Source organism: Fringilla coelebs (assembly GCF_963513975.1).
Source record: "Fringilla coelebs genome assembly, contig: SCAFFOLD_64, whole genome shotgun sequence".
In the NCBI taxonomy this organism is placed as follows: Eukaryota; Metazoa; Chordata; class Aves; order Passeriformes; family Fringillidae; genus Fringilla; species Fringilla coelebs.
The window spans coordinates 857863-882103 of record NW_028167209.1 but is presented as its reverse complement, the minus strand read 5'-3'; the positions used below and the strand labels follow the sequence as shown (position 1 = coordinate 882103).

The 24241-nt window shown below is 49.2% G+C and overlaps 1 protein-coding gene across 1 annotated transcript; it reads right to left on the bottom strand.

The window, feature by feature from the left end:
* Positions 1-527: 527 nt before the first annotated feature.
* Positions 528-1460, bottom strand: LOC311166171 (olfactory receptor 14A16-like; the record flags this gene model as incomplete). The annotated part of the gene is made up of 1 exon (XM_084227640.1): positions 528-1460. One exon carries the CDS (start codon positions 1458-1460, stop codon positions 528-530), a length of 933 nt encoding a protein of 310 aa, XP_084083766.1.
* Positions 1461-24241: the final 22781 nt, after the last annotated feature.

The following is a 24241-nucleotide window of genomic DNA, read 5'->3' as shown; positions in this document are numbered from 1 at the left end:
AGGGCATGGCCTGAGGTGTCAGCGCTGCCCCAGCAGTGCCCATGGCCTGTCCCTGCTGCAGCCCCAGCACTGCAGGACTGTGCCTGGCCCCAAGAGCACTCAGGCCCTACAGCAAAACCAGGGCCACCAGGGCAGTGGGGCAGGGCCACGGGAGCTGCACTGGCAACACCAAGTGCTGCTGCTCCTGGGCACAGCTGCTGTGCCAGCCCTGATCTGCTCCCAGCTCTGCACACAGACATTGCTGCTGCAGCTCCAGAGAAGACAACAAAAAGGCATCTCTGCAGAAAACTTTGCTGGGACGTCCTTCAGTTTGCTTAAAGCCACTGAGAGCGCAGCCCCTCATTGACACAGTCTGTGGCCACAAGGACAGTGGAGAGAGACAAAATGTGAAACGGCATGAAAAAGAAAATTTCTTCATAGACAATGTGAGAGAATTAAAACAATGGAAATAAAAACTACAATGAAAGCAACAAGAAGTTGCAAAGATGATTTTTATTACAAGTGATTTGCAGAAATGTGCCAGCAGTTTAATGTTTCTGAAACAATCCAGTCTTCAGTCTCCACAATGCAGCCTTGAGCTCCTGGTTCCTCAGGCTGTAGATGAGGGGGTTCAGGGCTGGAGGCACCACTGAGTACAGAACTGACAGGGCCAGATCCAGGGATGGGGAGGACATGGAGGGGGGCTTCAGATAGGCAACTGCTACAGTGCTGACAAACACAGAAACAACAACCAGGTGAGGGAGGCAGGTGGAAAAGGCTTTGTGTTGTCCCTGCTCAGAGGGGATTCTCAGCACAGCCCTGAAGATCTGCACATAGGAGAAAACAATGAACACAAAACAGCCAAATACCAAACAGACACTAATTGTAAGAAGCCCAAGTTCCCTGAGGTAGAATTTGGAGCAGGAGAGCTTGAGGATCTGTAGGATTTCCCAGAAAAACTGGCCCAAGGCATTGCTATGGCACAGGGGCAGGGAAAATGTATTGGCCGTGTGCATGACAGCAGTGAGAAAGGCAGTGGCCCAGGCAGCTGCTGCCATGTGGGCACAAGCTCTGCTGCCAAAGAGGGTCCCGTAGTGCAGGGGTTTGCAGATGGACATGTAGCGGTCGTAGCACATGATGGTCAAAAGGGAAAGCTCTGTTGCGGTGCAGAAAACGAAAAAAAATACTTGGGCAATGCAACCAGCATAGGAGATGGTCCTGGTGTCCCAGAGGGAATTATGCATGGCTTTGGGGACAGTGGTGCAGATGGAGCCCAGGTCAGTGAGGGCCAGGTTGAGCAGGAAGAAGTACATGGGCCTGTGCAGGTGGTGGCTGCAGGCTACGGCGCTGATGATGAGGCCGTTGCCCAGGAGGGCAGCCAGGGAGATGCCCAGCAAGAGGCAGAAGTGCAGGAGCTGCAGCTGCCGTGTGTCTGCCAATGCCAGCAGGAGGAAGTGGCTGATGGAGCTGCTGTTGGACATTTGCTGGGGCTGGCCATGGGGATCTGTTCATGGAGAAAGGACAGTGACAAGTCAGCAGAGGCTGCTTTGAGCTAAACCTGGGCCATTCCCTTTAGACTGTCCTGCTGGGGCTCACCCACCCTTGTTCCTGCTCTGGGAAAACCTTCACTCAGGTCCCTGTCTGAGCTCCAGTTGTGGTGGCTGAGTGTGCCAGGAGCAGCCAGGTCTGTGCTTGGGGACTCACAAGGAGCCATCCCTTCCCCACTGCCCTGGGTTTGTGGCCATGGGGCAAAGGCACAAGGCTGGATATTCAGGATTTGTCAGGGGAATCACTCCTACTGCAGACAGGCTTGGTAGCATCTGCACTCCCAGTTCTAAAGGAAATAGATGGCAGAAGTACATTTAGTCACTGTTTTCCTACCCACAGATCATTCCTGGCTCTCTGAGGTCAGAAATCCCCAGCATTCCTGCTGCACTCAGAGTTTGCCACTGAGAGATGGGAGAGGCAAAGGGAAGGTGAGGGGCTGGATGGGCTTGTCCCCAGCTGCCCTGGCTCTGCACATTTGGCTGCAATCAGAGCACAGTCACACTCTTGGGTCACCCTGGGATAAACCAGACCCTGCCCAGAGCAGAGGGATCCCTGAATGTCTCACCATCTCCAAAGGTCTCTGGGCAAGGTCTCAGCACCCTCTTGTGCCAAGGACTCTCATGGCTCCCTTGGCAAACCCAACAGCATTTCCTCAGCTCTGGCAGCCTTGGCCTTCCCCATGGGACATTCAGGGAACCCCAGAGGCTCTGGCACAGATTTGCACCCAGGAGGGCAGCTCAGAGCCTGGAAGGGCACAGCAAGGAGATCCCTGGCTGTGCCCTTGATGGGATCTCAGGGAGGGGGCTCAGCTCATTCCCCTTTCCCATGGATTGCTTTGCCCACAGGCCCACAGGTGCCAGGGAAGCTTGGACACCCCACTCCCATGGACACACCCCTGCCTGGCAGGAATGCCAAGGGCAGTTCCTGTCTCAGCTGCTGCAAATGCCAGAGCCTCCCTGAGAGCAGCAGGTAACAGTGACAATATCAGGGCAGTGCAGAAACAAGAGAAGATGTTGTGGTGCTGTGCCTGAGAGGGCAGGGCAGAGACAGCCGGGCACTCAGGACAGTGTTCCCGTGCCCAGCTGTGCCCAGCACCTCCCACACACCAAAAGTGCCCTCCTGCCCCCAGCACTGCTCTCTTCAGCCCCCTCTCCTTCCCCCAGCATCTCCCTGGGCCTGGACATTCCCTCCTGAGAGGAGCCTTGTCCCTGCCAGCACTCACAGAGCCCATCCCACCCTGTGGGCCCTGGCCCCAGTCCTACAGAAACCTGCCTGTGTGCAGGGCCCTGGCTTGGGCAGGCTCTGTGTGCAGGTGGGCAAGGACAGCTCAGGAGAGCCCTGCTGGGCCATGCAAAGGTGATGCTGCTGCTGTCCATGGGCTGAGGAGTGGCTGAGGGTCTTTTGGGAGGCTCCCAGCAGAGAGACTGAGCACCCAAAGTTACAGTTCTGGAGTCTCTGTAAGTGTGCAAACATTCCTTGGATGATCCTGTGTGTCCCTTTCAACTCAGAATGTTCTGTGATTCTGGGATTACAATTTCTGCCTGCTTCTCTCATCCCCCTCTTGCCTATAATCCAAAGGAAAAAAAATGCTTGCAAGAGTTTTAGAACAGTAAAAGAAAAAACTTTAATTGCAAGCTTCCAGGTGTCCCAGTGGGGATGGGACACACCCAGTTCCTGATTTCAACAATTTATTAAGGTTGATAAATTAGGATACTTAACAGAAACATCCAATAGGAGATTCAGCCGCCCCAGTTACACACCCCTGGAGCAGGCCCAAAGGCTTCTTTGCCTTCACTTTTTGTTGTGATTGCTCACATTCTGGTCAATAAAAAAAAAATGTTCTTGTAGGTTCTCTTCCTGATAATAAGACCATTTGATAATAAGGCTGATAAGAGGACAGTATTTCAGAAATGTATTTAGACGTGTCCTGGTTTGAAAAGGAAATGAGTTTTTTGGGAGACAGACCATGGGAGACAGTCAGGATATTGTTCTAAAATGTAAGAGAAAGGTTAGGAAACATACTAGAGGTAATAAAGGATTATAGATATGGAAGTATATAATAGTAGTTTAATGGAGTTTATAAAGAGTTTAATAGAGACAAGTAACAATTATAGTTTTATAACTATATAATAGTAATTAACAGAGCTTTGAAGACATGAAAATGTATAAAATGCAAAAATCTTTTTGCCATCACAACTTTCCCATTTTTCTCTGAGTAGGAAATTGAAAACACTCTCAGAAAGCTCCTGATCTTTCCAGCAATGCCAGGCTTACCTTCTTTGGGAAGTGTCCTCTGGAGCTGTGCCCAGGCTGGTCTGAGCTGGGAGTAGCCCTGCCCCACACAGCCTGCCTCAGCAGCAGCACCTGCCCTGGCCAGGGTGGCTCCTTCCCCCCACAGCTTCTCACCAGTGCTGGGAGCAGCTCCCCAGGCCGGCTGAGAGCTGTCCCTGGCAGGCAGCAGAGTCCCTGCCCCAGCCCAGCGCCCTGGGCTGCAGGACCCTGCTCTGCAGGACAGCCCTGGGCACCCCTGGCTGCAGCCCCGGCTGCTCAGCCCTGCAGCAGAGCCTGGCAACAGGAGCTGCCTTGGGCTGTGCCTCGGCTGGGGCAGCAGGGAAAGCCAGCCCTGCCCTAGGGACACAGCCCTGCCCTGGAGCAGCTCTGAGAGTCCTCCTGAAAGGTCCTCAAAGCTGTGGGAAGTGCCAGCTCCAGGACATCCCTGCAGGAACTGCAGCTTCTCTTCCCATAGCCAGGGAATGACTGTTTAAAACCTGGGATGATTTCTGCTCTAGTGAGCCCTGAGTGAGCTCTGCTCTGTGCTCCCAGCCCAGGATGAGTTTAACCCCACTGTGCCTCTGTGCTGTGCCTGGGGTAGCTGCAGGCAGTGCCCCAGCCCTGCTGGGCTGGGCTGTGCACAGGAGCTGCTCCTGGCCAGAGCTGTCTCTCTGCAGCACTGCCCTTGCCAGGAGTTGCCTCTGTGCCAGGAGCTGAGCCTGGCTCAGCAGCACAGACACAGCACAAGGACTTTAATTAGCCTCTGGGGCTTTGTGCTCAGGCCCTGAACATCAGTCCCTGAGAGGAAGCTGCAGAAACCTCTCCAGAACCCTAAGTCAGAATCACACTCCAAAGTTTCTTGGACTTTTAATGGGTCCCACTGAGGGACACAACTGAGAAAGTGTCCCCAGGCCCCAGGCAGAACAGAGAACTGCAGGCAGTGATGGCAGGTGGGGACAAAGAGAAGCCAAGTCTTGGTGCCCCGGGGCACAGCAGGGTCTGTGCCACCAAGGGCTGTGAGGAGACACCTTGTCCTGAGGCACTGGGGCCTCCTGGCACAGCCCCAGCCAGGCTGGCCACTGTCACTCCCTTGTCCTGCCCTCTGCATCCCCCCCTAGCCCACATGCCAGTGGCCTCCAGGATCTGCTGGAAGGAGTCCCTGGGGAGCCTTGCTCAGCAATGGCCCTGGGGGCTCCTGAATGCTCCCAGGGATTGCAGGTATTTCAAAGGACTTTGGGTTTGGCTTTTGCCTTGGAGTCTCTGAGAGGTTTGTGCAATCATGGCCTTCAATTATCTGCTGTAATTAGTCCCTGGAGAGGCTTTGTCAGTAACAACATTCAGTGGGGCTCATTAATGCTTCAGGGTACTTCAGTTATTTTAAGGTACTTGGTGTTTCCCTTTTGATACAGACTCTGGGAGAGGTTTGTACAATCATGGCCCCAATTATCAGCTTTAATGAGTCCCTTGAGAACTTTGTACTGACACTCAGTGGGGCTCATTAATACTTTGAGATACTCTAGGTTTTTAAGGTACTTTGGAATTTCCTTTCTACACTGAATCTCTGAGAAGTGTTTGTGCCACCCTGGCCTCCAGTTCTCTCTTCCAAGGAGTTCATGAGGAGCCTGTGTTGGGGATGGACCTCAGTGGGACCCATTCATGCCTTGAGAACCTTTGGGTGTTTCCTCTGACTTTGACTCCTGGAAATGTTTGTGCAATCTCCTCTCAGGTCCTGAGGTTCAAGGGCTCAGCTCCAAATGCACCACAGGGCTCATTAGGATCAAGCAAGTTCTGAGAAACCATGGCTCTGCCTTGATTTTCCTCTGTTCTAGTGCAGTTCATCAGAAATGTTTCTGTAGTGGTTTTGGTTTGCCAATTTGAGATTTCTTGGAGAATGCAGCAATTATTGTGGTGGGTCGAGTATTGGCTAATTTCCAGTGTACTCATTAGAATATCCTCACTCATTTCCTGCTGTGAGATGGGATTAGGAGAAAGGCAATGTAGGCTAAAAGCTTTTAAAAGGTATAAAAGGTACAAAGAAAAGTTTATTAAAAATAACTAAAAGAAAGAGTGATAAGGATCAGAACAAAACTTTCAGAACACTTCTCTGTCATGGTGAGGGAAGTCTTGGGACTCTTAATGTAAGAATCAGCAAGCTCCGACTTTATTGATAAGCACCAAACATTTATACACAACATGTAATAGCCTCATGCATAATCTGTAAACTAAACAATCTATTGGTTTTAGTACAATATCAGCTCTTCCTCATTCTTGAGAACTTACATTTCTGCTTCTCACATCTCATCCTCATTACTGTTATCGTACTACTGCTATGCTCAAGGACACAATGTTTTTGCAGGTGCAAAGAACTCAAATAAGCTGGGTTCAGTACTTTCCCAGTCTTGGTCACTTTGACCTTGTCTCATTCCGCTAATGAGAGAAGGTCAAAGTGACCTCTACCCTTTAACCATTCCTCCACAATTCCCCTGTTTTCTTTTTGCACAAGCAAGGTTTGATTAAATGCAGCAGATATCATCCTTTGCACCATATTTTGCAAGCATATACAAAACCAAGGCAAAATTAACACTATTAACAAAGCTATAATGCCTACTATAATACCAGCCTTAGCAATAGCACATAGCCAGGAGCCCAGGCCTAAAGATTTGAGCCATCCATCAATACCAAGGCCCGATTGTACCTGTAAGTTTCCAGTCAACCTCCGCAACTCAGAGAACTGGGAGTGGATAGACTGAGAATGGTCAGAAAGGTTCATACAACACATGCCTTCAAATTCTTCACAACCATGGCCCTGTGGAAGCAAAAGAAAATCAATGGCAGCTCTATTTTGAAGCGTTGCATGGCAAATAGAATCAACATCAAGCAAAAGGCTAGAAAGTGCCATAGAAGTAGCATTGGTTTGCTTTGCACGCCGGCATCCCAACTTATTTAGGGTGGCATGGGCACCTGCGGCTGCCACCCCTGGAGCTAGAAAGGATGCTGCAATAATGGCCTCTGGGGACCAAAATTTTACATCATCTTTACAGTCAGCAGTAAATGCATGGGCCATTCTTTTACTTCTATAATGGCGGTGGGTCATATTCAATATCATGGAGGTGTTTGGTGTAAGCAGAGACAGCCGTCCAATTGTACATGGCTCCCCTGGCAGCATAGATGGGATACCAGGCCAGGCACGGTCTCCACATATTAAGAAGTAACCTGCTGGCAATTGAATAGGGTCATTTGATGAGACTGACACTTCCTTTGTAGCATAATTGCACCAGGCGGTTGCATTATGGTATTTGTTTCATAGAGAAAGAAATATTTTTAAATGAAATTAGTACATTTAATGGTAGGCTTCACTTAGCAAACTACTTGGTGCAAAGCAAAAACATGTGCTCAGAAGCCTCAGACTGACAGTGATTCTTGCTTTAGTGTTTTTTGTTTGTTTTTTAACCCTTTGATGGAAAGGTACATTTGTAAAAAAGTCATTTGTTGCAATTTCACTTATCATTGAGCTATCTGCCACTGTTGCCTCATATGCAGATACAGATATCACATATAGGCCTTATAGTATTCATCTGCAAAATAGTCTTTAATAGTCTTTAAATTTTTCTCTCTCTCTCTCCTTTTTTTTTAATATTTGCATTTATTTATTTATTTATACAAAATGAAAATACAAAGATATGTACAAAAATTTCTTAGAAACCACAGATTAAGTTCTCCATGAGAAAACTACCACTTTTGTGGTACATATCACTTTTTTTTTGGTGCAATCCCCGAGTTTTATTTTCATTTTTATGTTTCCGAGCAAAAATGTTCCAAGTTGCATTTTGACCAAATACTGTGCTACAAAATCTTTTGGCTTTTGGAAAACAGGATTGCTTCTCTGGAGATTCTGTTCCCGGCCACTGATTGTCCTTATGGCTCAAAACAGAACACTCTGAACCAGATGCGGCCAGAGGGCCCCTGCCCCCGACTGGAGATAATTCTGTGGAACACGGCACTTCAAGTGGCTGACCACCACACGGACTGTGCAGAGAGGGGAAGAAAGATGAAGGTTCACTGCCATCCTCTCCTGGAAACAGCTTTTTTCTGATAAATGCAGCGATCAGCTTTTCCTCAGACTCATCTGCCTGTTCATCAGTTCTAAAATATGCACCTAGTATTTTCTCTAAATCAAAATCTACCGGCAAAGACAGTACTGTCTGACAAGCAGCATTGCTTTTCCTTTTCCAAGGCTGAAAGTTCAGCTGTCGAATCCGGGAAATGTCACTTACAGCTATGTATGGAGTTGATGTAAACTGAGAAACTTGCTTGCCTCCATGTTCAGTCCAAGAAGAAGGAACTATCAGGTTTTTGCCTTTGGTCTTCTGCCTCCTTGTCAATTCCAGCATGGCTCAAATACACTGCTTGGAGTTGAATGCCTTCCGAGCCTATCTCCACAGGATTCCTCCAAGTAAGCTGATCAATGGATCATTCAACTATTCCTGGTGTAGATGAGGATGCCGTTGGCTTAAGGGACAAAGGACTCGAAACCATCAGCTCCCAAAGAGTGTAAAAATCACTGGGAGCATCAAAAGGATTCAGGATTATAGGTGGTCCTGGAGTTATTGGCGTTAACTCCATGTCATCTTCTTCTGTGTCAGTCATAGCAGCCAGCTGTACACCGGCTCCTCTGTTTTCCATCAGGAAAGTCCATGCAATGGCAGTCTCTATAAAGGGAGATCTGTGGTAAGATGTCCCAATTGTGCCAACCTGTTGTGGCCCAGCAAGGCGTGGACACCCTCAGGGAGTGGTATTACAGAAACTGCACAGGTGACAGTCTTTCCCTCTATAAGAATTTTCAGCAGAGGGGATTTCTGTGCAAGTGAGTCCTCCTACTCCTGCCACGGTAGCATTTGCTGCATAAGTGGGCCACTGAAGTGGCCATTTCTGCGTCCCTATGATGCTGACGTCTGCGCCGGTGTCCAGGAGCGCAGTCAGAGTGATGGTGTGACCTCGATACTGAACGTCAATATGTTTTTTAGGACGATGCTTTCAGTCCACTGCTAACAAAGTCATTGTTCCTGTAACCAAAACTAGCCTCATCACGTTGCTGCTTCTTCAGTGGTTAAGTTCCTCCCATTAGCTGAGGCAAAGGAATCAATTGGGCAATTCGTGATCCAGCCGGGATGAACAACGGTGGGAATAACGTTTGTGCCATTATTTGTATTTCTCCTGTACAATCAGCATCAATAAGTCCAACAAGAACAGTAAGTCCCACCGTGCCGGCAGACGAGCGTCCAATCAATAAAGCCCCCGCTGATTGTCCACTTGCTGTAACAGGACCTTTAATCCCCGTGGGAATACGCAGCGGCTTGCAGTCTATTAAGGTACAGTCTATTGACGTTGCCAAGTCCAAGCCCTGTGGGGCGGAGGGAGGAGGCACTTGTGCTGGGAAGGCGCTCGGGTTCTGGGCAGCCAGCTGTGTCGACGTGGGGTGACCCGTCCCACTCGGCTTCCCGTCTCCCGAGACGCGACGGCAGGGTGACTCTGTGTGTGTGTTGGACTGGCAGTGCCTGCACCAGACCCAGTTCATATAGCCAGCGATTCTAAAGCAGAGTCGTGATGGTCCTTTTCTCTGAGGCCAATTTACGGACACTTGCAAGGTAGCAAGAGCAGCTGACACCTGATTCTGGGTGGCCTACGCCTGTCCCTTTAACTACTTAACAGTGCTCTGTGCATATATTCAGGGACCCCTGCTGTCTGAATAGCACTCGCCACTCTGTCAATAAACAACCCAAATGGCTCTTCTCTACCTTGTTGAATTCACATGTATGAGGGAACACCCGCTGGGGATTTTACCCTGTTGAGCCCCACCCGGGCTGACCGCATAGCTTCCCTTAGCTTCTTGGGCCTGATTAACGCTTGCACCTACCCTCTCTGCAAGCGGCAGCGCGGAGGGAGCGAGGGGAGAGGAAGCGGCCGACCGGGAGGGCCAACCTCCCCCTGCAAGCAGCAGCGCAAAGGGAACAGGGGGGGAGAGGTCCCGGCCGGCGCGGCAGCTGAGACGCCTGAGCAACCTTTTGCTCAGCCTGATGTTGTTTTATGACACTAGCAACTATCCACTACGTTTTAAACAACTTTTTTACGGTTTTACAATCACCTAGCACCGCCACCCATAATTATCTCTAAACCTACACCACTCCATAGGCAAGCAATCACGGAAGTTCTTTTGCTAGATCTACACCCTGTAATTCCCGCTTTTATAAAAAGCATTTAAAAATATTATAAGCCGCTTGTCTCTCTATACCTTCTAATTTAATCATCAGCGCTGTTGCAGCCTTTCAAGACTTTGGCGGCTTCTATCGGCCGAGCCCTCCTGTAAGGCCACTCGGGGCAATGGGGCCTGCTCTTTTTGCCTCCCGCGCTGCTTCGGGACTGAAACAGTTACTGCACCGGACCGTGGCTCGCAGTTTCACCTCCTGTAAGGTCCCTGTGCAGGGCACCATTTGTCGTGGTGAGGAAGTCTTGGGACTCTTAATGTAAGAATCAACAAGCTCCAACTTTATTGATAAGCACCAGACTTTTATACACAACAAGTAATAAGTGCATGCATATTCTGCAAGCTAAACAATCTATTGGTTATACTACAATATCAGCTCTTCCTCATTCTTGAGAACTTACATTTCTACTTCTCACGTCTCATCCTCATTACTGTTATCATACTACTGCTATGCTCAAGGACAAGATGTTGTTGCAGGTGCAGAAACTCAGATTAGCTGGGTTTGGTACTTTCCCAGTCCTTCCTTGGTCAGCTAACAAAAGTATGTCAGAGTGACCTCTACCCTTTAACCACTCCTCCACAATACGCTGGCACTCTGTCAGTCAGATCCAGGTTCACCAGTGCCAGCTTCTGGGGTTGTCGCTGCCTTGGCTGTGGTGGTTTTTCAAAATTCCATTTTTGTTGTTAATCTAATAAATCTTTGTTAATTTTTTAATAAATTTGGCTGAGGATTTGATCATTTATAACACAGGAGAACATGATTTTCCACAGTGCTGTTTGGTCTGGCAGGTGGTGGGGTCAAGAGCTGCTTTCCTCAGGAACTGGTGGATAATCCCTCTGTAAACCTCAAGAGCTGCAAAATGAGTAAAGCCTGAAGGGACCAACTTGCATTTCACGTGTTAGATGGTGATCCTTACATACTCTGAGCAGTGTTTAATAAAGCATTAAGGGATACTGGAAAAACATCCTCTCCTGACTTGATCTGGGATTTGCAGGTAAGAAAAAACGTTGGTTTTCCAAAAAGAAAAAGTGTGTTTACATTGAGGAATTCCCTAGACCTGCCTGAGAAGGTTGCACTTCAGGGAAGGCGATGAAGCGATATAGGGATCAACAAAAAACTTAGCTTAGAGTTGAGAATAAAAACACAGAAACACTTATTACAAATATTAACCCATTTGATGCACTGAATGGCCATGACTCTGTAACTTTTATTTCAAGTTGTACAAATTTTCATGTCTTTTTTTTTCACATTTATTTTAAGTAAGACTGTACAAATAAAGTAAGGAAAAGCACGAAGTACAGTTAATACTGTCCAAAGAGTGATGTTAAATAGAGACAGAATCAAATAGTGTGAAACCATGTCAAGTAATTGCTGAAGGCATCTGAAGGCTGCTGGTCTGAAGTCACTGACTGAAAGGATTGATAGAAAAACCAGAATAAATGTAAAAAAGACAAGACTGGCTATCGCATCTTTAATAAATATCCATGCATAAGTGCCTTCTATTATGATAAAAAGGTTTCTTCAGTTCAGGTCAGTGAAAGGATTCTTGCTGACTGCAGTGGGTTGGAAACTGCAAGCTTTGTGAAAAGATGACAGAGAAAACATTAAACTGGTCAGCATATCCTTTGTAATCAGTCTCTGTTTTCTCCAATAAAAATGAGATACATGCTTATAAATCATAATCATTCCTCTGCTCTCTGTAAGTCTTCTTTTGTATTTCACACCAGTCTTAAAATTGAATTTGCAGTTCTCCTTTCTATTCTTCTAGCAGCCACACGAGTAGGGACAAAAAGTGCTGACAGCTCACAGTGAAGAGTCAGAAAGTGCATCCCACTTGTGTGGTTTTTTGGTTTTTATTGCTACGTCACATACATGTGTGACCCTCTCCTTCAGTGAGTTTCACTGTAAGCATTCATAGCTGCCAAATATCACAGCGATTCAGCAAAGGGATTAATTTGTTTCAAAAGTCCGACCCCTGAAGTCAGTGCCCTTCATGAAGCTGTGTTCCCACCAATGGAGACCTCCTTAACAAAGCCTCTTGGGTTTATCCTGGGAGTTATGAGCAGAAGTGCCAGCTGAGCCCGTCTGCAGCTGCCAACATCTCCTGCAGCCCCTCATGCCGCCGAGCTGAGCTAGATTTTCAGATGTAGATATAGATAGAGATACAGATATAGATATAGATCTAAAGAAGTTGAGTGTATCTTCCACCTCAGCAGCTCATCCCCTGCACTCGAGGCCCTGCATCCCATGTGTGTATGGGAGACCCTTTTCCTTCTGGAGCAGCAAATGAGGCACAACAGGTCCCACAGGTCAGTGAAATTGATCAAGGTGCCCTCGTGAAGGCACCTGAACCGAGGATGGGATCTCCACCAGCTCTACAGACAGTTTGGACACCCAGCTCCCACACAGGCACAGCTACGTGTGAAACTAAAATACAGCCTGAAATTATTAAATATCAGCTGTAACACAACTCATTTTTACTGGGGGAAATAAGGACTGCAAAGAACATGCAGTCCTAGTACAGAAACTTTATGTAGCTGCCTAAGAGTGTTGGAGAGCATTTTAAGGGGCGATGCCATTTTTTATTTGCCTGTCCAAAAGGACACGTGCGTTCTGCAGGTCTTGGGTGGTGTCTGTAGGCTCTTTATGGACATTTTGCACTTAAAACACTATTAGATGGCTGTGCTGAGACCACAGAACTAAATTCTAGATACCTGGTTATGACATATTTGACAAGCCTTCCTATAAAATCTTGGAGTAGCCCAGAAGAGCTGCTCCAAGACAAAAATTGGAGTAAAATTCTTGCTTTAGATGGCTTAAAATAATAAAATGTGAAGAATATTAAAGTTTTCTAGTATTACTTTTCCTAGATGGAAACCATAAAGTCTGTGATCCAAACTGTCTCTTACAATCCATGGCTGCACGACCCTATTACCAAGAGCACAAATATTAGCTGAAAGAATAAATTGTGCTGCACATGGATAATCCAGAGATTTTATAATGTGCTCTGAACTATAACAAATCTTTGATATTGAACTGCATTGCTGCTGCCTCAGCAACCCCCAGACGAATGAGTACAACAATCAACTTTGGAATTTACTGACTCCTTCTGCCTTTCTAAACAGGATATGATGATACTGGCCACTTGTGTTTACAATTCTGCATCACTTCTGCTTAACTTATCATTTTTAGGATTTCTTACAGAATCTGTTATCCACTTTGTTTCTACTGGCCCATTTTCTGCTTTATAACCAGGCAATTTCAGAGATTTGTTTTGCTCTCAGCAAATTTGCTGACAGACTGCAAATCAGACCTGTGTTTACTTGCAATGTTGAGCAGCTCCTGGGAATGCCTCACAATGGCAGTCAATGTCATTTACAACACTTTCTGATTCTCCAGTGACAAATCAAGTGATACTGGTTCCATACTGCAAGCTGTAGCAATGGGTTTGTCTTTTAAATCTGTGGGCTGAGACTAAAATAATCAGCATTAATTATTACAAGAATAATAGAAGAAGTGATGAGTTTTCAATCAGTATAAATCTAATCCATATAAAATACATTTTAAGTGTAACGAAGATGAGCAAGATAAACTCTTTATACTGTTATCAAATGATTCTTTGAATCCTCAAGGGTCACTGTCTCTTATCCCCATCATTGATGAGATCTTCATATTCACTGCTAGACAGCATCCTACAGGTAGTTTGCACAACCCTACTGGTAACATCTGCTGTTTACCACAGATGAGGTGTCAATTTTGTTTTTCTTTGGTGACAATTAAAATTATTGTTTGTACTCTCCTAGATCAAACTTCAGGGTTGTCAATATTTTAACGGATTAATTTTTCAAAGAACAGCCGTGTTTCTCTTCCTGATTTTACTGAGAAAGAACAGAACATGGAGCTAGCAAAAAAATGTAGATGAGAACTTGTTTATGTACAGGATTTATTCAGCGGATACTGCATACCAAGTACATATATACATGATTTTAGGTAATGGTGTGTTTAACTGAGTGATTACAAAGTGATGTAAGATAATCTCAGGTCATTGCTTTAAAAGATTTGCTCTCTTTCCTTCCTGTTACCTTTCTGTTCCTGAGAGCCATGGGTAGTTGCAAATGTTAAAGAAGTTCCAAGGTATCAACTAGTCCAGTGGATTACTGCCTTTAAAATAAAAATCAAAATTATACAAATGTCTTGTTTCCTAGAAAAAGAATATGAGAAGAGAAATCTTGTTTTTTATTCCTGGATATTAATCAGATTTAATGGAAATATTGAACACAATGAAATAGAATTTGGATTCGATTTTAAACCAGCCCTGCAATTCTCATCCCTAACAGTTTTAGCAAAGTGTCTATTTACTATAGGAACCTCAGAAAAGAATTTGAAATAAATTTCTATGGAACCGTGCTGTTGTAAAACAAGTACATTTTCTTAAGGTTACCCTTTCTTCAGATAGATGGATGTTACAAACATATAAAATTACAAACATACATGTATATACACATATGGGCTAACAAGTTCTGATGTCTTATATTTCTCTAGTTGATGGTCAGGTGGGCTCCTGCAGCGGTTGGAGCTCAGGGAGCCAGAGAGAGCCTGCAGGACAGGTGACTGCGCGGTGGCTGCAGCATCAGGAGGGGTCACCTTGGCGGCTCAGGAGCGGCTCCGCTGTCCGTCCGCGCTGCGCCCGCTGCTCCTGCGTCCGGCCAGTCCTGCCCTCGCGGGGACAGCAGGAGCTGCTCCCTGCCGCCGGCCAGCTCCTCTGCCTGGAGTCCCTGCCCGTGCTGGCAGGACAAGCTCCCTCTTGCCTGGGGCCAAATGCGTGCCCAAGCCTTGGGCTGCCTTTGCCCGGTCTCTTTTTCCAAGCGTTTGACTCCCAGGCTTCTGCCCCAGCCCAGGGACGTTTGTCATTTCCATCCCCAGGTCGTTTCACACGGTGAACCACTGTGGCTTTACCTAAGAGGTGAATCATTCAGATTGTGGTGCTTTCCTGTACATAATATCCTGTTAAGACCAAGAAGAAGCAGCTCCTGCAGTTTGGTTTGTGCCTATTCCCACACCATTTATCCCACACTGCATGATTAAAGAAGGTCTATCCTTTTCCTTACTAAGTTCAGGCTACAGCTGAGTGCAAATATGAGTTAAAAGAGAATAAATGCCAGAATTCCCTTCCATTTTTCCCCTCCTCTCCCCAGCCATGGTGCTGCCTGAGGAGGTTCTAGAGATGGACCACAGCTCTCTGACAAATAACCTCAGACGGATGTTTCACAGACAAGATGGGTCTATTACCCACAGCTGGACAGATCCGTGAGGAATTGGGTGCCACGGCCTGTCATACACTCGTCAGAGCTTCAGGATCAGTGAAGAAATAGGGACAAACATTGACGTGGCGTCCTAGGGTGATGTTACGATGCTTGTATCCCCATCTGTGTGTTCTGTTTATGCTGGATATTCTGTTATTCTGTTCTGTGCCCTCAAGACTGGCTCTGAAGAGTGAATGTTTTGTTTTGGTTTTGCTATCAGCCGCTCCCCCACGGCTGGCGGGACACACAGACGGGGCTGTACATGGTGCGGTGTTTGCTTTTTGCTTGGCTTTTCACTTTGCTCTTGCTCTTGCTTCTGCTTTGCTCTTGGGTTTTGCTTCTGCTCATTAGTAAGTTTAGCTAAGGAGTCCAAATTTCTTCCTGGACTGTTTCTCCTTTCCCTTTTCTGGACCTACTCGAACCTGCTCCAGACTGGGACCTGGGAAACACCGAGAGTTTGCACTCTGTGGCTGCAGCAGCTGCCCCAGCGCTGGAGGGACTGATAAAAGACCGACCACCCCAAAGAGAACTTTCTGAATTTGTCATCTTTCTCAGAGCGGTGGAAGAGTGCTGTCATCCGGTATTGTTCATTTTGTGTGTGGGGTGTGCTTGGCCTGTTAATTAAACAGGTTCTTTCCGCTTCTCTCCCGGAATTCTTCCCGAACCACTTGGGGGGAGGGCCCGTGTGGGTTTGCTTTCTGGAGGGGCCCCCTTTTGGAGGTTTTCTCCCAAACTTGCCCTGAACCAGGACACCTGGTCACTCATCATGGAAATGACACGTGCCCCAAAGCCAATGTCAGTTTAAAAGGGAAATTCATTACAGATTGCTACAACTGCACTGCTTAGACACAGTGACCACTGCCTGTGACAAGATGGCCACAGAATGGCACCACTCTGCTGACCCTCCATACAAACAGAGAAATGTCCATTTCAGCTGCCACAACCGAGTATGTTACAGGTTTCTAAGTCCTGCCTACATATCTCTGTGTGTGTCTGTATGTAAAGAACCAAACATGGACTGAATTATCTGCATATCCACAGAGCAGGAGTTGGGCGCTCAGTGGAGTCCCGGGGTTTTCTCAGCAGCCTCTGCAGCGAGTTCTGAGCCAAGGTGTGGCTCTGCTGCCAGCCCAAATCTGCGCTTCCCTTGCCCAGCCTGAGTGCAGGTGGGGCATGTGCTGGGCATGGCCGGAGATTTCCATGGCCAAAATCCTCCAGCATTTCCATCTGCTCACGGCTTTGGGTAGCACAAATCACAGAACACCCATCGCAGCTGACAAATGGCATTTCTTGCAGATTGCCACAGCCGCACTTCTGATCCACAAATACATGAGAATCAATTTCAGCTGAAAAATGTCATTTATTACAAATTGCTACAATACAGAACTATACAAATCTCAATTTAGGTAAAAACAGGAATTTATTCGATTATTACAACATGTCTATATAAAAATATACAAATACCAAGTTCATTTAACAAAACTTGGTTTATTGCCAACCTCTACTATACACAAAGATCAATTAGGACTTTAACAACTTAATTTATTACATATCATAGAAACATACAGCCCATATAGAAATAAAGAAATATGCATTCCCTTTCTAAATAGCCCTACACTAAGAATTCAATAGTTATGCAAGTATACCATTCATCTTTAAATAGAATTAAATAAATACGTATATGCACATATAAAAATACAAATACAATATACCAATCTACAGATGTAAATACAGATTAAACACCACATAGTACATACAATATATATGTAAATATATATACATATATGTAAATATATCTATGTACATATATATACACATATATCTCAGTAGATGTATAAAGCAAACCTATCTATAACTATACAAACATCACCTGTGCCAAGCTAAATATCCACCCAACTGCATCAATACAAACATAGACCTATACATCTGGACACACATTAAATATCATTAAATAGACAGAAATAGAACAAAACACATATAACAATACACCTATCTCCCAATACAAATTCAAATCTACCTATTTAAAAACTATATACCTACACCTGCATCAATATAAATACATATGTACACAACTGTAAACAGAGGAAATAAACCTAAACACATATATACCAACATCTATGTATACTTATATATACATAGATGTGAATACAAACATATATGTATATATATGCATACCTATATACAACAGCATACATCCAATATTTCTACACAAAGGCAAGCTACATATAAAAACACCCATGTAATAATCCCTGTCTAGGTGCATGTCCATGGATATTTAGACAGCACTGGAAGCAGAGGGATCCCAGCTGCCCCATCTCCAAAGTCTCTCCCTCGGTCTCCTCCTCCCGTGCAGAGCAGCTCTCCTGGACAGGGACAGCAGATGGACATCTGGCAAGCAAAGGGAACACTGAGTGAGTATGGGGACGCTTCCCTTGGCAGCAGCTGCACTTCCATCAGGGAAGAGGAAATCTCAGAGCCTCCCCAGGAGGGTTGGACAGAAAAAGCAGCCGAGCGGGCCAGGCTGTGGTGAGCGCAGCCGCGGCGGGACCGTCCCGCAGCCCCGGCAGCCCGGCACAGCCGGCACAGCTCCCGGCCCTGCCGGCACGGCTGCCTTGCCCAGGGACAGCCCCTGTGCCGGCCGGGGCAGCTGCGCTGAGCAGCCCCAGCACGGGCAGGGCCCGCTCCTGCCCCGCCGGGCAGTGCCCACGGCCACAGCCCACGCCGCCCCCAGCCCCACCCTGCCTGCCCGGGCCTGCGGCCTCACCCGGGCTCTCTCCAGGCTGGCAGCAGCAGGTCCCCGCTCACTGCTCTTGCTGCTGGCCTTCAGCTTCTCCCTGCTGCCTCCCGTCAGTCTCCGGCCGTCCTCAAGGTCTCACTCGCAGCTGTGGCAAAAGTGGAGGCTCTGGAATTGCTTCCAAGGCCTGCCAGAGCTGCAGTCCCGGAGCCCTCTGTGCTCCCTGCTGGCCCTCTCCATCCCCTCAGCCCCGCCATGCTCTCGCTGAACCCCCCAGCCCCCTTCAGTTTCTTCAGCCCCTCACAGTCCTCTCATGCCCTCAGTCCCTTCTGAGCCATCCTGTGCCCCGAGACCCGCCAGCCCCTCAGCCTGTGCCACTTCCCTGTCACCTCCAATGCCACCATGGCCCTCGGCTGCCCCACAGCCCTCAGCCCCAGCAGCAGCTCAGGGTGCCCGTCCCTTCAGCGCCACCGCCCCCTCAGCCCCCTCAGCCCCCTCGGTCTCACCGTCCTCCAGCAGCTCCTCAGGGCACAGTGCCTGGGGCCAGCGGCAGCTCCCAGCGCTCCAGGGACAGCCGGGGCTGCAAGTGCTGCTCCACCCGGCCCGGCCGCCAGCTCGGAGCCAGCACAGGGAGAGGGGACACAGGGGGCACAGGGGGAAAAGAGAGAGGTGAGAAAGGCAGCCGAGGGGGAAAGAGGTAACAGTGCAGCCTAGGTCTATGCAAACAGCAACCTATCCATCAATCTATCCCTCTAGACATTCTACAACTATACCCATTTAAAAATGCAACTTCATATATATATTTTTATTTTACTCTACAGAAATAAAAATTTAACTCTGAAATTCTATGCAGATCAAACAATATACGCATATATAAACAGAACACTCTAATCTATAAATCCAACATTGAAAAATAGAACTATAGAAATCTATAAACATATTTACAAAAAGAGGAGTTCTACCTGCCCGATGGTCACGGGCTCTCCCCTGTCTCTCCCTGCCACGCAGGGCAGCCCTCCTGGAGATGTTGCTCAGATCCCATCTGGGAAGCAAAGGGAACGCTCAGTCAATATTGGCCCTTGTGCACCTTTCCCTTGGGCAGCAATTGTCCTTCTACCAGGGACTGTCAAAGATGGCCTGAAAGGCAGACTCTCACTTGGCAATTTGAAGCCTGCCCTTGAACGAACACGGACCCTTCCAAGTGTTCCAAAGTATGTTTCAAAACACTGAAGTATCTCCATAAAGTCTCAGCACTCGCAGTGCAAAGGGCACCCAGGAGAGCTTGAAACACGCTCAGCCCCAGGTGCAACAAAGAAGCCCAGCCTTGTTCTTTCTCTGTGCTGACACAGAGACCTCAGTCCTCACTGAAATGGAAGAAGCTGAAGGGTGCTGGCAGCTGAGTCATGAACCAGCTCCATCCCCTGGCATCTACCAACTGCCCTCTGCAGTGAGCAGCAGCTGCTCCAACTGCACCATCAGCTCTGACAGGAAGGGCCGGGAGGGACAGAGCTCCCTCGAGGCCTGCAGGCTGCACCAGCTGCGCTAAGGAATGGATCCAAAGTGCTCCCTGACTCCTCTTAGCTCTCCCTAAGCAGGGCTCATTCAAGCTTTCCCTTCGGATACTGGACTCACTGTCATTTTTCAATTGGTTGGCCTCTGATGTTCTGCTCCTTGTTTTTCTTGTGGGTCAGCACCAATACCAGCTGACTGCTACTACATTGAGTCACTAATTTGGACTTCCACCCTGCCTTTTGCTCTTTTTTCCCCCTGTTCCTTCAAGATTTGCTAAGCATGGCTTCCCCTGTCAGCCTGCAGCAAATTTATCCACCGACTGCAGCACAAAACTGGGACACCCGAGTTGCTGACACAACTCCCCCAAGGTCAGCTTTATTCCCTGCTCTCTTGCCACAGCAGAGGACTCAGCGTCAGAGCTCTGGGGAAGCGTGGAGGGCAGGGCTCAGGAGGTTGTGCCAGTGCAGGATTTGAACTAAAGGCACCAGGAAGCACCAAGCCTGCTCAGAGCAGCCAGCTCACACCTCTCTAAACCAGTGTGGGCTCTGTCCTTACCAGGCTCCTCGGGCTCCTGGGAACTGTTCCTGCAGCTCTCGGTGCCACAGGAAGCTTCCTCTGCTGCAGCTCTGTTCTCAGGCTCCCCTCCTGAGGAATCGGGGCCAACACTGGCATTGTCCTGAGCAGAAAAACAGAAAGAAAGGAACCCAAAGATCACTCACTATTTGGCTGGAAACACATCACTTATACAAGAACTCTCCTTCTCCATTCCCAAAGGACAGGGAGCACGGAGGAGGAGGGAACACTGCCCACACAGTTCACATAACAAGCCTTTTAAACTCAGCACTCAGGTGGCCAAGGTGAAACTGAAGCTCTTACAAAATGACCTTTGAGACAAAACATGAGCAGAGCAAACCAGAAGACACCAAGTGAGGGGACGTGCCCTCACGCTCTGACCCTGCCTTATCCCAGAGCTGGCAGAAATCAGCCAGCACAAAGCCAGGGGCTCTCCCTGCTGCCAGCACGGCTGCCAGCAAGGGCAGAGCTCGCTCCCAGCCCTGCCCAGGGCTGGGGGCTGCAAACCCCCACACAAAGCACACATTTCTGCCTGGCAGTCTCACCACCCCCAGCCCGGCGCTCACACAACCCAGCACAGGGTGGTGCTTTTCGGAGCCCTCTGCCGCTGCCCCGTGTGTATGATCCAGGCAAACATTTATGCACCCAGGGTATTCCCAGCATCACATTTGGGATCATTGGCAAAAATCTGTACTTCGGGAGAGTAGGAAAAAAACAACCCAAAAGACAGGAAAAGCCAGAAAACCCAGCAGTGTTTCTATTCCACTGAGGAAGTAAATGTCCACAATGAAGCACCTGCAAATTACCTCTGGACACACAGATATTCTCACTATGACCAGTTCCAGAATATTCATCTCTTCTGCGACAGCCCGGCCATCAGAACCCTAAAGATTCTAAAGATGGTTCCGAGCCTGCAACGTTTCCTTTTCTTATTGAACAAAATGCTTCTGAAAACCGCTATGGGTGACTTTACAGAAGACAAAACTCATGCCACTTGAGAATAAGGGATTCGTAAATCCAAAAAAATCCCTCTCCCCACCTTGAGGCTGCCCTGCCTCATAATCATAAACATACTGCAGGCACTGGGTCAGCACAGGAATAGAAAGAGAGACATTCTTTGGCAACACGTATAATCATCTGCAAAAGGACAGAGAGCTGCAGCTCCAGCCCAGCCCCAGCCCCAGCTCTGGGAGCGCCTACACGCACGGCAGGGCTCACACAGCAGCAGCAGCTGCAGCCCAGCCCTTGCTTTGCCTTGGCCTTCCCACCCAAAAGAGGCACAGCCCACAGCTGCTGCTGCAACAGAGGCACCTCTGGCGTGCCCCTTCCTGCACGGCACACTTGGCCTTCAGCGGCAATTCTCCAAACACTCTTCTCCTCTTTCCCAGCAAGAAAAACCTCTTCTTCATTTCTTCTTCATTTCCTCTTTTAGAAATCTTTCTTTACCAAGAATAACTAAATCACTAAAAAATGATGAAATAAGTTCAATTAAAGAAGCCTTTGCTTCTCAGCCATGTAACAACATTCCAAACCTCTCAGTCCAGCCCCTTTTATCCCCATCCAATGCAATTACCTGAGCAGAGGGAGATCTTTCAGATAGGGAGTTCCTGATCTCCCGAATCATTTTCTCTATGGCAAGGCCAAGATCTTCTGGTGGCCATTCCTCCTGCCCAGCTGCGTCCTGTGCTGAGCTGGAGGCCGTCAGTGCTGCAGGAACTGCAGGGCCAGCTGGAGCTGAAGTGCCCGGGGTGGCTGCAAGAATCCAAACACGTTGGTCAGGCTCCACAGTGTGGCTGCGGGACACAGAGCTCGAGTGCTGCCTTGCATCAAACAGCACGGGAAGCAGCCAGGAAAAGCAGGCAGAGAATCTTTTGGCCTCCTAGGTGCCCCTTCCTGGTAGGCTTGACAACTTCAGGCCGAGAATGACAGAGCCTTGTGCAGAACTACTTCGAACGGTCACTTTCCATAACCTTTGGCAAAAGCAAGGCCAGAAGTCTTTTCCTACCTCGTGGGTCGCAGGCTGAGGGCTGCTGCTCGCCGTGGAGCCCGAGGAAATGGCAGGGCGGGATGCCGAGCACCTCCCGCTCGGCGGGCGGCGGCCGCTCCCCGTAGAGCTCCTGGAAGCGGCTCGGCCCCTCCCGCCGCGCCGGCCCCGGCCGCTCCCTGTGCAGCAGGTGGAAGCCGCAGGGCGGGCGCCGGGCGAGCAGAGGCGGCCGCTCTCTGGGCAGCGGCTGGAAGCGACTGCGCCCGTGCCGCCCGGCCGGCAGCGGCGGCCGCGCCCCGGGCAGCTGCTGCGAGCCGCAGGGCGGGCGCCGGCGGCCCTCCCGCCCCGCCGCCGGCCGCTGCCTGTTGGCCGCGCTCCGGCGCTTGATGCGGAGCAGGAGCTCGGGCCGGTCGCGGCGAAAGCAGGGGCTGCTGTAGTGCAGCCAGGCGCCGGCGTCGCCCGGCGCAGCCGAGCCGAGCCAGCCCGGCACCTTGCGGAAGCCGTAGCGGTACAGCTGCCGCACGAAGCTGCGGAACTGCGTGGCCCGGAACGTGAGCGGCACCGGGGCCCGCCCATGGCCACCGCCCCTCTGGGCGTCGCCCGAGCTGAGCAGCTCTCGCTCCAAGAGGGAGCGCTCGATGAGCAGCCCCCGGGCCCGGCTGTCCCAGCGCACCGAGCGGACGCGGGGACTGTTGGCCAGGCGCCACAGCTTGGCGGGGAAGGTGCTGGCGCGGAGCCCGGCGGGCAGCGGCAGCTCCGCCATGGCGTCCATCGCCGACTGTCGCCGCAACGCCCGCAGCGCAACGGCCGCGGCCGCGCCGGCGGCGCGCGGCCCGAGGGGGGCGCTGCGCTCGGGCCCGCGCGCGCCCAGCGCGGCCCCGGCGCGGGCCGGACTCGGCGGGGACGCGCGCGGCAGAGCCGGGGCTGCGGGCACAGCGCGGGCGGGGCGGCTCCGGGGCCGGCCGGGCTCGGCTCCGCACGGCCCGCTGCAAACCCTCTCTTTCTCTGCCTGCAGCCATCCTGCTGCCTTCGCTCTGCGGCACAACCCCAAAGCACCAGGAGAGGGAAAATAAAAAAGCCGCCTCCCATCCCCTCTTGATGCCCGCGGTTAGTCCTGCCCAGGTCCAAGACTTCTCATTTCCCTTCCTTGGACTCCATCAGATTCCCCTCAGGCCAATTCTTTAGCCTGCCGAGGTCCCTCTGAATGGCACAAGCATTTGGGCTATCAGCTGCTCCTGCCAGTTTTGTGCTGTCTGCAGACTTGCTGAGGGTAAACTGCTCCTCCGGGCTGGCCAGGAATGAAGACATTAAAGAGAATCTGCCCCAGCATCAGCCCCTGGGGCTCAGAGCACCGGGACTTGCCTCCAGCTCTACTTTGTGCCACTGATGACAGCCCTCATCCATTTCTCAGCCTTCCTGGCTGGGCATTTTGGCAGTTGGTGTTTAAGGCTGCTGTAGGAGACTCTCCAAGGCCTGGGTAAAGCTGGGGCAGACATCATCCATCGCTCCACCCGTATCCATCAGTTTGGCTGTCCTATCATGGGCATCAGGGAGGTAAACCATGACTCCAAATCAACTTCTCCATTGGTTTGGAATGGTTTTCAGGGTTAGTTCCTCCATCCCCTGTCAGGGGATAGAGGCAAGGCTGACTGACCTGTATTTTCCTGTCCCTCTTACTCATCTTGGAAGAAATCCGTCTATTAGAGCAATTCTGGCTCTTTCTAGCTAGGCAATTCCAGTAAAAATAACCAGTAATAAAAATCGAGCTCTGAATAGAGTCTATTAAATTCTTCTTTCTGCTACCTTTCTAGGCCACAAGAAAGATCTTGTTTTCTCTCCAGTTTTGGACAACTGACATACAAAATACACAAGGTAAAGGTCTCCTGAATAGAATATAATTATACCTATTTTTGCAAAGACACAGAACTTAGATTTTCTTTCAGGATTAGACTGAGATTAAAGGACTTGAGAGCTTCCAGAATTTTGACATTTTTGTTTTCTAAAAGCTATTTACCAGTTTCTATATTCTTCACTAGAAACCCAGCTAACCAAACATTATGTTGACAAGCAATCA